This window comes from Balaenoptera acutorostrata, chromosome 6 (genome assembly GCF_949987535.1).
Source record: "Balaenoptera acutorostrata chromosome 6, mBalAcu1.1, whole genome shotgun sequence".
NCBI classification, from domain to species: domain Eukaryota; kingdom Metazoa; phylum Chordata; class Mammalia; order Artiodactyla; family Balaenopteridae; genus Balaenoptera; species Balaenoptera acutorostrata.
The window spans coordinates 60896335-60912651 of record NC_080069.1 but is presented as its reverse complement, the minus strand read 5'-3'; the positions used below and the strand labels follow the sequence as shown (position 1 = coordinate 60912651).

Here is a 16317-nt window from a genome sequence, read left to right as displayed (position 1 = left end):
TTCTTATTTTCTTTTTTTGCGCTTGTTTAAACAAATCCCATTTTCAACTGATTTGTGCTTCATCCATAACTTACTACATGCTCTGAACTGCCTTAAAATGGGATTCTGAAAATAAACAACCTCCAGGCAACTCTCAGCTAGTAAAATTACTTCATCCATCACCCCATATTTTCAATTATATAGTTCTTATTCAGAGTTCTTTAATTTGTCTGTGATTCATCAGTGCCGTCCTGTTTAAACTATCATCATAAACAGAGAGAATATGTGTATCTAAGTGTTTTATTATAAACAATATATTTATGCACAAGAATAGTTTGCATTCCCCTCTTAGAACACTGCTTGATGTAATTTTGAGGATATTTTTTTCTTGTATGTGTGGCCTTCAATTCAGCCTCAAGGTCTTTCCACCTCATTGGTTAATTGGTGGCCATTTCTTCCAATTTTCTGAACAATATAACAACCAAAAAGCCCAAGCATTCAAGTCCCATTAGCCTCACATCCTATACCATCCAGTCTAATACAGACTAATCCCACAGACTCCCTCCTCCACAACACGCACTTAAAGTTCGCAAGTTCTCTGCAGTTTGGTGATTTATTCTCTATGCCAAATCCCAACAATGGAATTCAGTGAAATTAACCACATCACATAATTAGAGTTCAAGGACCCAAGAATGTATTTTAAGATGAGAGGACATACCACGTTGCCACAGAAAAGTGAGCCTGAAGAGGAAGCTCCCCTCTTGCTATGCCTGGCGCTGAAGCGTGCTGCTGTAATAACTCCTGTTTCCCATCACATAACCACTAGTCCTTGAGATTTCTAAAATTATTCCTCTGCCACAAGGATGGAGGGAAAAAAGGTTGTAAAACTGCTTTGAACATAACGTTGGCTGATCATTTGCTCTGTCACAGCACATACACGGACAAACTCCTCAAGTGTCACAAGTTCAACTTTCCTCAACTTCAGACTAGGAAATGCTACCTTTTCACAAACTGAAGAGACACTTCCAGCTAAAACTAGTTTCAGAGCCAGGGATCACCCTTGCCTTTGCCCATCTTTTTCAGATATTTAATAATTCCCTATTTTAACGAGCGCCTCTTAGGCTACTTCCACTCTGAAAACCTTAACCTTCCAACAAAGCAATAATGATTCTTTTGATTATAAAGTCAGTTATCATGTAAGCCACTGCGATGAAAGACGTGAAAACCTATTTATCGAAACTTTTATGAATTCCAGAGAATTCTGGCTCAGCCTCCCACTGGGTCCCTCCCTCTTCAGGTGCTGAAATTCCAACTGGTTGGCAGGGATGGCAGGAGTAAAAGTGTCATAAAACAGTTTTTTTAAGCCCACTGGTCTAGTTTTTCAGTTCAGTCAAGCAGAATGAAAGTTTATGAGGAGACAGACTTTACTCATTAGATATGTTGGATTGTTGTTCCAAATTATAGTGTCAAACTTAAGAGTAAAACGTTAATGGAGGGGGCTTCCCTGGTGACACAGTGGTTAAGAATCCACCTGCCAATGCAGGGGACACGGGTTTGAGCCCTGGTCCGGGAAGATCCCACATGCCGCAGAGCAACTAAGCCCGTGCGCCACAACTACTGAGCCTGTGCTCTAGAGCCCGCGAGCCACAACTACTGAAGCAAGCCCGCACGCCTAGAGCCCATGGTCCGCAACAAGAGAAGCCGCCACAATGAGAAGCCCACATGCCACAATGAAGAGTAGCCTCCGCTCTCCGCAACTAGAGAAAGCCCGCGTGCAGCAATGAAGACCCAACACAGCCAAAAATAAATTAATTAATTAATTTAAAAAAAAAGTTAGTGGAGGATTAAAACTTTAATCTCCTTTTGGCAGTTTCCTTGTAAATTCCAAATTTAGGGAAAAACAAGTAAGTAAATAAAAAATCCTACCAAATCTATAGTACAGCTATGTGTGGATATACCTCTTAGGTACCACTTTAGAACACAGAAACTTTAAAGAATTAAAGCAGTGGCAACAGGCCTCCTCAAATGGCTCCTGCCCAGCTGAGTCTGCAGACACACACCCTGTATCTGTCAGGGAGCACCCCTTGGGAGACCTAAGTATCATCTCCTGTCATCGCACTGTTCCCCCAAATTACCATGATTCCTGAATAATGAACATCATTTTGGTCCTTTTGCATATGGAGTTATTTTCCCACACAAGAGGCATAGCGCACTAAATTTGCAAATCCAAACGTGTAATCTAGATGAATATTTTTCATTACAAAATGTGTAGTGCAGTGTACACGGTGAGAGGGTATAATGCAGAGAGTGACACCCAATGCTGTCAGCAGGACATTTTACCAACCTTTGCTGCCTCCAAAAAGTGGATCATTATATACTTTTTAAATATTTGAAAATCATAATTGATATAACAAATGATATACCTCTCTCTCCCTCTCTCTCTCTCTCTCTCTCTCCCTCTCCTTTCCTTTTGAAAAGTGAGATCATATTAAGAGCAATGCAAGAGCTTAGTCTGCCATATCAGAACACAGATGCCAAGCTTTCCCAGCTGGCAACTGGGGCCTCAGAGTTTAACTCTTGAATTGTCCAGCAAAGCTATCAGGGCAGGAACATCATGGCAGAGAGGGCAAACTTCTGGCCCCTTCGGCTGTGTTTTCTTCTTATCAGTGAGAAAATTGCTGCGTATCTTATCTTACAATATATGTTCCCACAAAGGTCTCATTAAGCCTAGGAGCAAGACATGCCAGTAAGAGCCCTTCTTTATCTGGTGAATTGTGCGAGAGCCAGAATGCAAACAAGTGTGCACTAGAGTTCATAAGTTCAGTCAAGGACAGGACACTAGATGGGAAAACTTAACAGTGCTCCCCTAAATCAAACATGCATACAACTGTCATGCTTTCTGAGCATTTCACAATGTAAGCACACCAAATCATCCTGGAGAGCAGCCTCATTTTAAAAGATTATGAAAGCTTCCTTTTCCCCATAATGGGAAATATCTGCAAATGAAGTGAAATTTATTAAAAGGTTAAAATACGCTGTCAACTTGCAAACAATTATCTACTTAAGCTTTTCATAAAAAAAAATAATTATTACCCAAAAGGATTCTAAAAGTCAGTAACTGAAGGAGGAAAACAATTCTTAGCATTTGCTTCCTCCCTAATGAGATGTGACAACCAGGAAGGATTCTATTTCAAAAACAATAATAATGATTACAACTTCCCCTGTAAACAAGTCGCGTTTTTCACAATGTCGAAATGCACTTTGATCATCATATCAGTTACCAATAAAACAACAGAAGTTGCCATCCACGATTTTAAGGATTCCACAAGGCTAAAAAGGAAACTCCTCTCTCATGAGAGCCACGAGGTTCCAGGCCTCTTTAGCACTCCAAAACATGTTTAATAAGAGTGCAAAGCACAGTCCAAAAATCAGGCAGGCTGACCGAGTTGAAACTCGAATCTGTTAAATTCATGACAACAGTTACTCTCTCTTGAGATCTTGAAACATCTTAGTGTGTAGTGACCCATCTCTTTCTTCAAAACCCTTTCTTGCCTCAGAGAAAGTCCAGCCCCCTACCCCACGCCACCCTTCAGACAGGACACAGTGTGGCCACTAAACGCCTCCATAGACCAGACTTCCTTCTGTGCAGCCTTTTGGGTATCACGGCTAATCCTTCCTCTTCATTAACGAGATAATGGTGGTTAACCAGAAAGCAATATGAATACAAACTATCTAGGAAACTTCAACCAAAATAACTGCAGCCTTTTGGTTGGTCTTCCTGACGTTAGGTTTCCTCATGAAGGTTTTTTCTCATTTTTTTTTTTTTAACGTTTACCCTGTTACACATTACTAACTAGAAAAAAAAAAAAAAATAGAAAGGTCCTCTCAGTGGGTTACTGTAAAATTTGGAAGTGTGGAAACTGAAGGGACTCAAAATTGCCTAAGAAATAAGCAGGGATGTGACTGAAAGCCACAGTCAGTCCTGGCAAGTGCGTTCCGTGTCCCTGCAGACAGCGAGCCCTCCATACCCTTCCCAGAGCACACCCAGCATCCTACAGCACACTGCCGGCCCGGGAAGGTGTGCTGTGCGAGGCTCGCCTGGTTTTTGTTTTGTTTTGTTTTGCTTTGCTTTCAAGAAGGCAGTTAACAAAGACAATATGGGGAATAGGTACCACCTGCCCAAGAATTACTGGACATCTTTAATATCTTGGGGAAAATGGAGGCCACTTTAGAGCCGTTTTTTCCTTTAATCTGTCACCATCTTAAAAAAAAAAAGAAAGAAACCTAAAAAAAAAAAAAAAATAGATAAAAGGAAGGGTTTTCTATCAGCTAAGGTTTGCTGCAGCAAACAAGCAAGCAGCTTTCATTCAGGGATTGTCAAAAACTTTTCAGTGTGCCCACTGCAATGCGGATGCCAACCAACGAATCAAAGGCATTCAGCAACTAGACAAAGAGGGTCTGATGCCAACCTCGGTGCCACTGGCAACCATTATTGGCATCCAGCACAGTGTCTGCCTTTTTTTTCCCTCTCGCCTGGCACTTCACAAACAAAATGGCGGTTCTTGTAGCAACGAAACAGCCGAAGCGCAGCCCTCTGAATCAATACCGTCAAATGATTTTATGGATTTAAACGCAGGGACTCCCACATGATGTGTATATTTTAGGTAAAGTGGGGGGGGGGGGTGGTGGCATCATTTTATAAATGACTATATTGAACATGACCCTTTCCCTAAACATGGAGCAATACAAAAATGGACTAAATTGTGGTCAACCAGACTCTAGGCACAGAAGAGGCTGAATAACAAAGAGATTTAGCTTTAAAGGAAATTCTCCCTTGCGGCCATGGGATGCACAAGTCTAATGAACTATATATCAAAACTGATTTCAAAATGCATACATTCTCCCCAAAACTGTATCAGATGCAGATGTAGCACTAGAGCTTGTGTCAAAGCTCTAGTAACTCTTTCCACATTTCAAAAAAAAGATGAGGCTGAGGCTGCTGGGCATGAAAAAAAAAAAAAAAAGTGTGGGTTGAACCAAAAGAGAAAGAGGGAAAAAGCATAGGAAGTTGGTCAACAATGAACTTTATTATTTGTTGGTCTTTATTTCATCCTCCAGAAGAGATGCAGTTTGTGATCTTGTATAAATAACCAAGAGGACTATTGACATTTCTAGATCTGGAAATTGTCAATATATTGTAACATCACTCCACACTGCAATGCGGATGCCAACTAACAAATCACAGGCATCCTGAGCTAAACAAAGAGGGTCTGATGCCAATCCTGGTGCCAGTGGCAACCATCTTTGGCATTCTCTCTGTTCTTTCTCATGTTTTCCTCCCAGTCGTTTAGAAGTGGGGAGAGAAAGAAAAAAGGGGGGAAAGGTAATTCTGTTGCTCATTCTGTTGCAAACATTACATTTTTCTTTTCTGATTCTTCTTTCATGTTTTTCTTTATACTTTTTCACCTGATTGATAAAACATACTTAAGTGGGTTTTCATGCACTTAGAGGAGAAATAAAAAGTCACGATGGGAGATATGCAGCCCTCTGACTGACTACAGACTTATCTTTTAAAATGCTTTCTTTAATCAAATGCACTGCAAAATGACATGATTAACCTACATTTGACCAAAGGAAAAAGATACAAATTTTGAAAAAAGGAAAACACAAAAGCATCCTGATGTGACTTTTTCAAAGAAAGAGCCAACAGATGTTAAGAAGATACGGTGCACTCACAGGTAGCAGAAGATAAAAATTAGGTGCACAGTGTAAAATAATGAAAGGTTTGTAAAAGAGAGACTAAAAACAACAACAAAATCAATGTTCTATCTGAAAATGTGGTCTGCAAGAGTTGCTTACAACTTTATGACTATCATGACCGATGGTGCAATGCAGAAGGCATTTATGCATTTTTCTTTCTTCAATCTATCTTCACAAATCCAAAGGATATGTTCTTTATTGTCAGTTCATCAACCAAGAGAGTTGGCTGCCTGCCCCAGGAGTGAATGTTCATGCGTGCACACCTCAAGGACTAGCCTTCAAGCAAGTTCAAAGGCGAGCAGCAGTGAAGTGCTTGCAAACCTTCCCTCCCTGCACTAAAAAGTTACATGACCCACTTTCTAAAACTTTACTTCCAGCCTTGACTTTCACCACAGACTTACAAACACACTGACAGTCAATCCAACACATATATACAGCCCACCTTAAAATGTCACCTCCTAGACAGCTGTCAATCAAATTAAGTGTCATGTGTTAATGAGCTTTTATTTTGGGACACACAGGAAAAAAAAAAAATTTTTTTTCCCCAAACCGTCATTACTTGGACTTTAATTTTTAAGTGTATAGAAATAGTAAATGCAATCTTTCATTAAAAAAACAATATTTCCAAATGTATGATATCAAGCACCATTATTTAAAATTAAACTAGAAATTCTTAAATGACTTGTAAGCGTATCTCTAAAACTATACCAAGGAAATACAAAGACAAAAAGCACATAGTAAGTACCTAGATTTCTGAGTCAAAAGAGTAATTCTGATCTTTTATATTTTGGGATGATGATGAAGTTCATACCATTTACTAAATCCCACACTTATATAACACATATCAGATAACCGTCTGCCACCTGGCTATCTGCAGGCCACTTTCCCTACCACCAGGCCAAGTTAAGCAAATGACCCACCACCTATGGCAGATTAAACTACAGTCCACTTTTGGTAGGTTGTTTTTTAAAATGTTTTACTATGGACTGTGCTAATACAAGGACATCTATATACCGAGACATTTATTTGAAGTATTTCTTTAAACCTCCTTAAAGAAAATATATTAAGAAAAATAAAAATAATAAACATGTTTCATGAACCCAGAAAACACTCAGCAAAATATATCACCTATTTTTGAATCATTCAGGCAACATTTATACCACTCTCTTTATCAAGGATTTTTAAAAATAGGTACGGTATGCGGTTTCTGCATTCTTTTTGAGATTTATTTTAAACCAGTGTAACCAGTGTACTTTCTGTTTTTGTTCTGTAAGGAGAGCTGCGACTTCCCTCCTCGGTAAGTTTTATGAATTTACACTCAAGTAAACGAACAATATTAAGTGTTCCCAAGTCACTCTGGGAAAATATTATAACATAAATTATTTAGACAAGAACTATGATCCCTTTAATCTACAGCAAATGTTACACAATCAAAAGTAGGTATTGATAGAAATATTTAAATTAAATAAATCTAGGTCTACGTAAGGTATACTTTCTGATACTGGCTATCTTAAGCATTCTGTAATAGGAAATGTTAATTCTATCTTTCCAAGGCAATAGCACTGGATTCGTGAACAAAGTTGATCTACCTCGTTAGTTAGGAGGTTAATGCAAAGATTGTTAAAGAACGGTTTGACTATTCATAAATCAAGTTACATTTTCAAACTGGGAAAAGATGACTGGATGTAAAGAATGTAGCCGAGGACAAAAAATAAAGTGTAATAAACTACAGCTTTCAGACTATTCTGTGTCTTTGAAAAAGCGTATTATTTCAAAGACACACTTGAAAACTCATCTCTTTGTGGTCTTTAAATATCCATGCCTATCCAGGTAGGAAAGCTCCATGCCTATTTCCATAGCTTGCGCATGGCAGTGGACAAGCAAGTGGAGGAGGACATGCCACTCTCCCCAGAGCAGGTGAATGAGACCTAGGCGCCTCCAGGACCATCTAACCCAAGCCAGGTGTTCCTTGTGTGGGGTTTGCGGGCAGTGTGTGCCGGGCTAGAAGAAAGAACAATCTGCTCCTACCTTGCTCCTGCACGTAGTATGCCAAAAACAAATCAAGCTCCTTAACTGATACTGTGATATGATGTGGCTGGACACAAAGTGCTGGGTTTGTGCAATGTGGGGATTTCATGAGCCGCTCTCCATCGGTACTTTCCAAGGGGATGCCTTTGAACAGGATCACCATGACTAGATCCAGACGCCAGACTTTGTCTGCCTGTCGCAGGCAGTCGATTCTCCTAATCTTACCCTTCTGGTCGGGATTGGATAAGACACAGCACGGGTGCTTCTTGCCAGTCACGGTGAGCACAAAGTCCTCTCGGTACTCCTGGCGGATATCTTTGCGCAGTTTGGCCAGGAGCCTGGATGCCCACTTCTGTTTGATTTCAGGCTTTTCGCTGAGAAGCTCATCTTTGACTGCTCTTTCTTCATCCTTTGACATTCGCTTCTCGTGCTTTTTAAAGTACTTGCGTTTCCGAGCCTGCAGGTTGAACCAAGTATAGGCAATTGCACGGACGTGTGGAAGTAGTGCCTCGATGAATGGGTGAAATTCATCCTGTGGAAGATGAGGAGGAAAAAGAAGACATACACAGTCAGTTTAGTTTTTTAAAGGCTCCAAAACATCAGACCACAACCCATTCCCAATTCGGTACCAAGAGTTATGCATAAAAATAACATTCTTTCCTTATTTAAAATTATCAAAATAGCAGGACCAGAAGAAAATAAAGTATGCCAAGCTGCCCCTTTTCCACCAAAACTCACAGGTTGATTCTCCCTCCTAAAAAAGAAAATAAGGTTTATATTTGTATTCCCACTCTGGCCCCATCCCCCTCATCCCCACCATGTATCCTACATTCTTTAAAACGTAAGCGACCAAGATGCTTGGCACCTAATTCAATATTTAAATATTTGATTGACCAACTAACACTAAGCAGTACCATTTTACAAAGAACACAGTGAGTTTTTTTTTTTTTTTAATCGGAGCAGAGCTGTTCAGAAGGCAGGAGCGATGCCACAGTTCATTTCTCTTCTCTGTGGCACAGAAACACAAAGCATATAGATGCTCAGTGTAATGCCACACAGTTCCCGCTTTTGGAGCATGCTCTCAGCAAGAGGCTGCTGGTGGCACAAAGAGCATGCGCCATTAAACTTGATCCATTTTCTTATCAAACGTCCAACATTCCAACACTGAAACAGCACCATTCCAAGAGTGGTAACTAGAGAAACTGGTATACAGTGAGGGAAAGTGGGCAAAGGACACAGCTTGTCGTATCAGTGTCCTGAACAGAAGGTTTCCATACTTTGAGCAGCGCATTCCCTCCCTCCACCAGCAACGCTGGCCCCCAACACACACACACACACACACACACACACACAAACGCGCGCGCGCGCACTGCCACTCTCTCACAGACCCACAGACACGCTCTTGCATTTTTAAATAAAAGTTTCTAAAGTTGAAACAGAATTGACTCGGATGTTCTTCCGGCAGCTTTCCTATAGAGTCTGAAGCCCCACAGAGTCAGTTAATTTGTTAACCGATCACATGAGTGTGGCAATTATTCTAAACCCCTTAAAAATCAATCTGAGGTGAACAATGAAAAATGGCAACTTGGCACCAACTTTACATTCTTTGTGTCTCTGCATGCAGTGGCAGGGTGACACCAGGAGTGCACCGCTGGTCACTCCCTGCTTTTGTGGAATCAATACAATTCATCTGCTACGCCTCTGAATTCTTGGACAGGGCTGTGGGTGCCCGTATGCATGGACTTGTGAATCTGCACGTGGAGAGATCCCGTCTTGTGAATTAAGTGGTTTACCTTAGGCTCCTGCGTTTTTCCTGCCTGTTTCATGTAAGCCTTTTATAAGGGAGGGAGGCGGCGACGAGTGGCAGATAATTTGCACCTCCAGTTATTTCAAGTTACTTCCCAAAGCAGTCAGTATTTCATTACTTCCTGCCATAGGTAAAACCTGTCTCCTAAGCTCAGGCCTCTTACTGTTCCGAGAAAGAGCTTAACATCCAGTTATGCACACTGTACGCGGGCAATAAGGCCAGATCTGAAACAAATGAGAACTTCCACAGCGGCCACTTTTCTGGTCACTGTATTGTCACCTCAACCACAAAATAACTTTCTCTAACTGTTTATATCCCAAGTGAGCATTGCCATCTTAGTGCTGGTCACCCTGAGCTATGTGGAATAAATTCTATTTAATCAGCAGACTGATGAATTCCATCAGGTAAAAATGATGAAAGTATCACAAATGACACTCTAACAAAGAAGACACCCCCAAACTCCCATAGAGTTATGAACTCATTTTTAAGATCAAATTCAAAGTTTCAACGCTAAAGACTGCAGCATGTTCGCAGTGTGCAGTTCAGATCCGGAAGAGGTGTACATCCCATCCAATCAATAACGCAGTTTTCAAGTGTTTTAACATATTGCTGTAAAATGTTTCTAGAGCAGAATAAACCTAAATCAAAATTTTATAACAATACAGAATGTAGATGATTACATCACAGCATGAGGCATAACCAAATGCCATAGAGGAAATCATTAAACCGATCAGTAGTTTCCAGCAGAGATTTGAACAATTCAGTTACTATGCGAGCACATTAAACTAGGCCATGGAAAGAGTTAAACCACAATCTGTTCTTTGTGTGGGAAGGCAGCCCTGCTCACAGCAACCACAGCCCATGATAAGACCTCCCTATCTCCATATACTTTCTGATGCCATGCTTTCAGCATTCACTGTAACTACAAAAACTTTGTTTATCCCCCTTAGAAATATATGCAAAAGGAAACCCTGCTCAAGGAGATGTGGACTCAAACATGCTTTGGGAACTCACTTCCTATATTCTGACTTTAACTATGATTTATTGATATGATCAAAAAACATACATATATACTCATGAACTAAAAACTTGAGATGTAAAGAGTACATGGGGGCGGGAGGAGCTTTGCCTCACTCACTTTACCCTTGCCATACTTTTAAAAATACGATATTATTTTAACAGATATTAAGCAATGTGTTAACTTCTAAGTACTTTTATCCTTAAGTACTATGTTCAGTAACATTTCATTTTCCTATAAAGACATCAAACATACTTTGATTAAATTTGTTTGAGCTTCCAATCATCTATCATGTAACAGATCTCAAAATTTTCATAACTTATTTAAACAATCAAAATGCAAATTTGAGGGCTGAATTTGGAATTTCTTAGCAAATGCACACAAAACAATGTTTTTTAAGGCTGCCTTGAGTTTGTTGCCAATGCTGCCAAGTAATGTTTTAAAACATACTTTTTTCCTATTGATAAATAGAAGTAGCAAACTTTCTCAGTCCACAGTTGCCTTATAAATATCTTTCAGGGCTTTACTATTATGTGAATTCCTTTCAAGCAAAACACTTACTTCTGACATGGAGACATAGCCTCAAAAAAGTGATAAGTAGAGATTTTCAGCAAGTCACATATATTTCTGTGTTAACATGACTAAAATATCATCTCCCAAGTATGACTGTTTTCTAATGCTGTTACAATATATTTTTAGTGATTCTGAATGATATGAATATGGAGCATAGTAAATTGTCTTCATCAAAAAAAAAAGTGATTAAGGTATTCAGATGTCCTAATTAATAGATTATCACAATAATACTTTAAACAACTATGAAAATTATTTTTTAAGAAAGCATGTAAATGATCTAAGATCTAATGGCTCTATGCTAAGGTAATATGCCACCTTGCTCTCTCAGAATTTTTATTAAAACACATTGGCATTCAGTAATGCCAATTCTTTCTCTTTTTAAACTTCCTTTAGTTGAACTAGATTGATAAAATAAATAACCTAGTTACAAATTTCAAATATAAAAGTAAACAGTCCTAATTCTACTGGAAATATTTCTTCTTCTTCACAGAAACAGTGGTCTCCATGAAAGGGATGGAAAATTAGACCAATATAGAGGCGGAAGAGTAAATACTAGATGTTCTTGGAGCACTGCTATATAACAGTAAACCATTTTTTTAAATGTACCTTAAGAACTTGAGAAACAGTGAAAGAAAAAAAAATTCAATGCAATCATTCCAAGTGAAAGTTATACTATTAAGGATTTACATTATTTTTAGAAAAAGCAAATACAAAATCATATATGATGGTTCTTAATTTTCTTTTTACATCTGATTTATACTGATACATAAATACAGATTTATATCCATGTACTGATACTTTTGAATAACACTTCGATAAATATCAACTTTAACTGTAGCTCCTTCTGAAAATTCTTTCTAAAACCTAGATATCCTTTTGTGACAACTGAAACACTTAGTAAAGTTTTCAATCAATTAAGAATGTTTCTCTATTTTGTATTTACATATCCTAAAAAATGTTTTGCTGCAGCTATTAGGCTCTTGTAATACAAAACTAAACTACTGGTCTGATAATCAAAGTAACACCGTTAATGTTACTTTTGCAACACCTTACACTACCTATAAAGTCACACAGATATTAAAGTGAGAATTCTAAAGCTAAAATTTCTTCTCTAGTCTAGACCTTAAATCCCCAAAACAGTTTCAATATGTCAACTTAGATTTACATTATTAAAACAGTAGAGAATATCAGTCATCATGAATTAGTGTTGGTAAGCATGCACCCTTGAATACTAATGTGATAGCTGAATGACTATGCTGTATATGCTCCTAATATTCCATATGTCACGATGCTACAATATTATTTTTAACTTACACAAATTTAGATAAAGCTAGTGACTTTTCAATACATATTTAGAGGAAACCGAAAATGCAATGTAATCGCTAGCAATGTTTCTGAAAAGCCGATGCTGGAAATATGAACTAATATAGAAAAGCAATCCTTTACATGAGAGTAAGTGGTACAGCACTTTGCAAGTGAAAATCTTACCTCAATTTGTTTTATTTGAACTATGCTTCAATAATGTGAAAATAATGTCAAATGGATGTGGTTTACCAGAAAGAGAGAAAAAAATCCTGCTGATGGGTAATATGAAAGGTAACTTTTGCAGCTGAAGGCAATTCGTTATACCTGAAACAGTTTCATCATCGTATTTATTGGCCATTATTCACAGCCTTAAAAATACAAATAGCTCAGCAACTCATTTTTCCAGTTTTGTTAAATTAAAGTGCACGTTTACTTGCTGAAAATAGCCATATCTAAGTTAATCATACTCAGATGCCAAACAAAATATAAACAATAAAAAATGTGTCAGCCAAAAAGCTACAGGACTGTATCCAATCACTGAATAAGCCTTATCATTGTTTTCATCTTCATTCACAATTTATGAATGCCTCAGTCCTTTTGAATCACAATGGCTTCTAATTGTCATACAATTGAAACCTTAATCATTTGTTCATCAGAAAAATGCATCATCATGATACTGGATTTTTAAAAAATTGTAACACACCTTAGACTAGGCGACACTTCTTCAACTGTTTAGTTTTTAAGCCAATGTCAAAGAAAATGGTTCTCAATTACTAATCGTGACATATCCTCCTAAAAGCTGAAGTCAACTGCCCCATACCTTTAGAGGTTTAAAATACTGCTTCAAATAACAACTCTGGGCTAAGATATTTAGTCAGCTCGTCAGTTGGTTAGTTAGCTGGGCAGCGATGAAAGATGCCCCCAGGTAAGTCTGTTTGGTCTCGGCACTTTACCATTTGACCGACTGGTTTAAAATTATATAAATTGTGTTCCTGCAAAAGTATAAAGCCACTATTTTATTTCATAACACTGTTCCTAAAGTCTTAGGACAATTTTCAGAGTGAAAAAAATTTAAATGACCTTACTTTCGAGCATTTCTTTCTGTCCTACGCCCAAATATCTTCAAAGGAACAGGTCTCCACAAAATGAACATGTTTTAAAAGTCCTTAACTTTCACCACGACCAACTAACTCGACTCCACGTACAGACCGCCTTTGTGGCGTGGTCACTGGAAACCTCAAAGTGCGGATCGCGATGGACCTGGGTTTCAGATCCCCAAATTAAGCAAAGGAATGGGCCCCCGGACCACAACCTCCGACTCGCTTCGTCTCCCGCCCACTGCCTGCAGCGGAGTCCAGAGGCGCCCACAAGAACTCCTACTGGAGTCCCGTCGCCCAAGTTCACCGGTTGTTTATAAGGGCTCAGTCCTCCTCTAAAGCTCCTCTAAAGCCGGAGTCCGCCTCGGCGCGCAAGCGAGGCGGCGGGCACCCTGGGCAGGGGTACAGCAGGCACTAGTGGGGCCGCGCGCGGGCTAGCGCTTGCGGGCCCGGGCCCTGCCCATCCCCGGCGGCCTCGCCCGGCCCAGCCGCCCTGGCAGGGCGCGGGCGCCCGCTCTCCGTGCCCAGGACGCTGGGCTCGGCGCGCGCGGTGGCCGTGGTCTAGGGGCCGCGCGCCGGCTCCCGCGCCGCCCTGCAAACCCCGCCGCAACCCCGGGCCACTTCTTCTGAGGGGGACCGGGGTGTGCGGAGGTTAACTAAAGCCATTAATTGTCCGCAGACGAGAGCAGCAAAACAAAACAAAGGCATTTCGGGCTAGAGAGAAAGCTCGAGAAAGTGACCGAGGCATGTACCTGAGTGAGACAGATGGGAGAATACATCATGACTTCGCCTTAAAACGCACTTTCCCGGAGATGCCCAAGAAAATCTTCGAGAAGCAAGAATTTCATCTATTCATTTTACAGTCATCTGAGCCCCGCGATGCGATCAATCAGGACGGGGCTCTGCGCTGGATCACCGCAACTTCACAACAAACCCAGTCCTCCTTAAATAGCCAAAGATTCAAGTTCACTCGGCGTGCTAGATTTCCCGGGGTGAAATCCAATCTACACTTTTAACCCTCCTGCAGTCCGAGCGCGCTGGCCGTGCTCGCCGAGGCCGCCGCCGCCGCCGGTGTTGGCTGCTTTTCGCCTGGGTTTGGGGATTTGTTTTCTGTTTTGCAGTTGTTGTTTTTGTTGGGGGCTAGGGGGTGCGCGAAGATTCGGTGTGGGTTGGATTGGGGTGGTGGTTGGTGGTGAAATGCTTTTTTAAAAAAGGCGGGGAGGGGGGCGCAGGAGAGAGGGCGGGAGGGAGAGCGAGGAGAATGTGTCACCGCGCTGGGAAAGTTCAAGGTTACGGCCCCGAGCACTGCGGCAGGATCCCGGAGTGGCGACCGCAGGCGAAACTTTGCCGCGAGCCGACCATGTGTGTGCGCGAGGGGGAGCGTGAGCGAGTGCGCGCGGGTGGCGGGGCGCGCGCGGGAGAGGGCCGGGGTGGGGGCGGGGTGGGGTGGGGGAGCCGGGAGAGGCCGGGGTGAGGGAGGGGGCGCGAGCGCAGGTCTCCCGGGCGGAAGAGGCTCGCGGCGCGCGGTCCCCGGCTGCAGCCGCCGCTGCCCGCGCCGACTCCTCCACGCCCGGCTGCCCTCCCGCGCGCCTCGCCCCGCGTCTGACCCGGCCGAGCGAGGAGGCTGCTGCTGCCGCCGCCGCCACCCAGAGGGATCGGAACGCGCTCCTGAAAAATCCCAAACGATAAATCCCGCTCTCCCGCTCGGCTCCAAACTCCTCTCTTTTCTGCTCTGGGCTCTTTTTTCCCCTCCCTCTCTCGCTTTCTTTCGTTGCAAAACTTGGAAGTTGAAAAATTCACCGGTTCCACCCTCCGGACCCCGGTCGAGCTCTCTCCAAATCAGACTTAAGGATTGTTTTATTATTTAATTACACAATCATCGCTTTACTCCTCCTCCTGCAAACGCGCATTCCTTTTGCACCAGCCTCTCCACACCCCCCGCCCCCCACCTTTCTCCTCCTCCTCCTCTTGCTTCTCTCTCTCTCTCTCTCATTTGTTAAAGCTCTCATACCACTGCAACAGCACCACGACTTTTTTTTATTATTTTAAATAGATCTTCTTTCCGCCCTTTGGGCAAGTCCCGCATCCCCCCCCCCCACCACCACGTACACACCCCTCGAAAACCCGCCCTGGAAGAGGTATTTCGGTGCTCGCTGCGGACTCTTTAAACCGCGGGAACCTCCGAGTGGGAGAAGCACTGAGCCGGACTGGGCCGGAGAAAGGAACGAATGGAAAATTCCCTCACACCCAGGCCGCCCCGGGGCCCAGGCTGGGGCGCCGACTCTCGCACCCCGGGCGGGCGCGGTCCGCAGCGCCCGCCGGCTGAAGGGAGGAGGGGGAGGCCGGGGAGGCGGGGGCCTGAGCGAACTTGGGCTCAAGTAGTTGGGGCGCGCCGGCGCGGATGGGGGCGGGGCCCTCCGGGGTCTCCCTTGCGCAGGCCCGCGTCCCGGGGCAGCTCCGCAGAAGCGGCGCGCCTCGCCGCGGTTTGCCGCCTTCCTTGGCGGTGCCCGGTGCACGTGGCCTCGCTCGGAGCGGGAGGACCGGGCCGAGCTGCCGCCGCCGCCGCCTCCGGCGCCTCCTCCTCCTATTCCTCCTCCTCCCGCGGCTTGCTCCGCTCTTTTCCTCCTGCAGCCCCTCTGGCTCGCTCCCAATCCCCACCCCCCCCCCGGGGCCCGGGGCCCGGGGCGCCGGTGGAAAGCGGCTCCCGCCCCGCCTGGGTGCAGGCAGGGCGGGGCCGCGGCGCGCCCGGG

General features: G+C 42.8%; 1 protein-coding gene across 14 annotated transcripts in view; it reads right to left on the bottom strand.

Moving 5' to 3' along the window:
- The window catches only part of NFIB (nuclear factor I B), a 446931-nt gene that overhangs the window by 221704 nt on the left and 208910 nt on the right, over positions 1–16317 (bottom strand). For 7 of the 14 annotated variants that reach the window (XM_007176758.3, XM_057548177.1, XM_057548182.1 and 4 more), the window contains exon 2: positions 7768–8299. In XM_007176758.3, the coding sequence (XP_007176820.2) occupies positions 7768–8299 (532 nt within the window). Of the gene's footprint in view, positions 1–7767; positions 8300–8681; positions 8704–14319; positions 15511–16317 lie in introns of those variants that run through there. The other 7 variants (XM_007176763.2, XM_007176757.2, XM_007176760.2 and 4 more) reach the window with 7 other exon arrangements.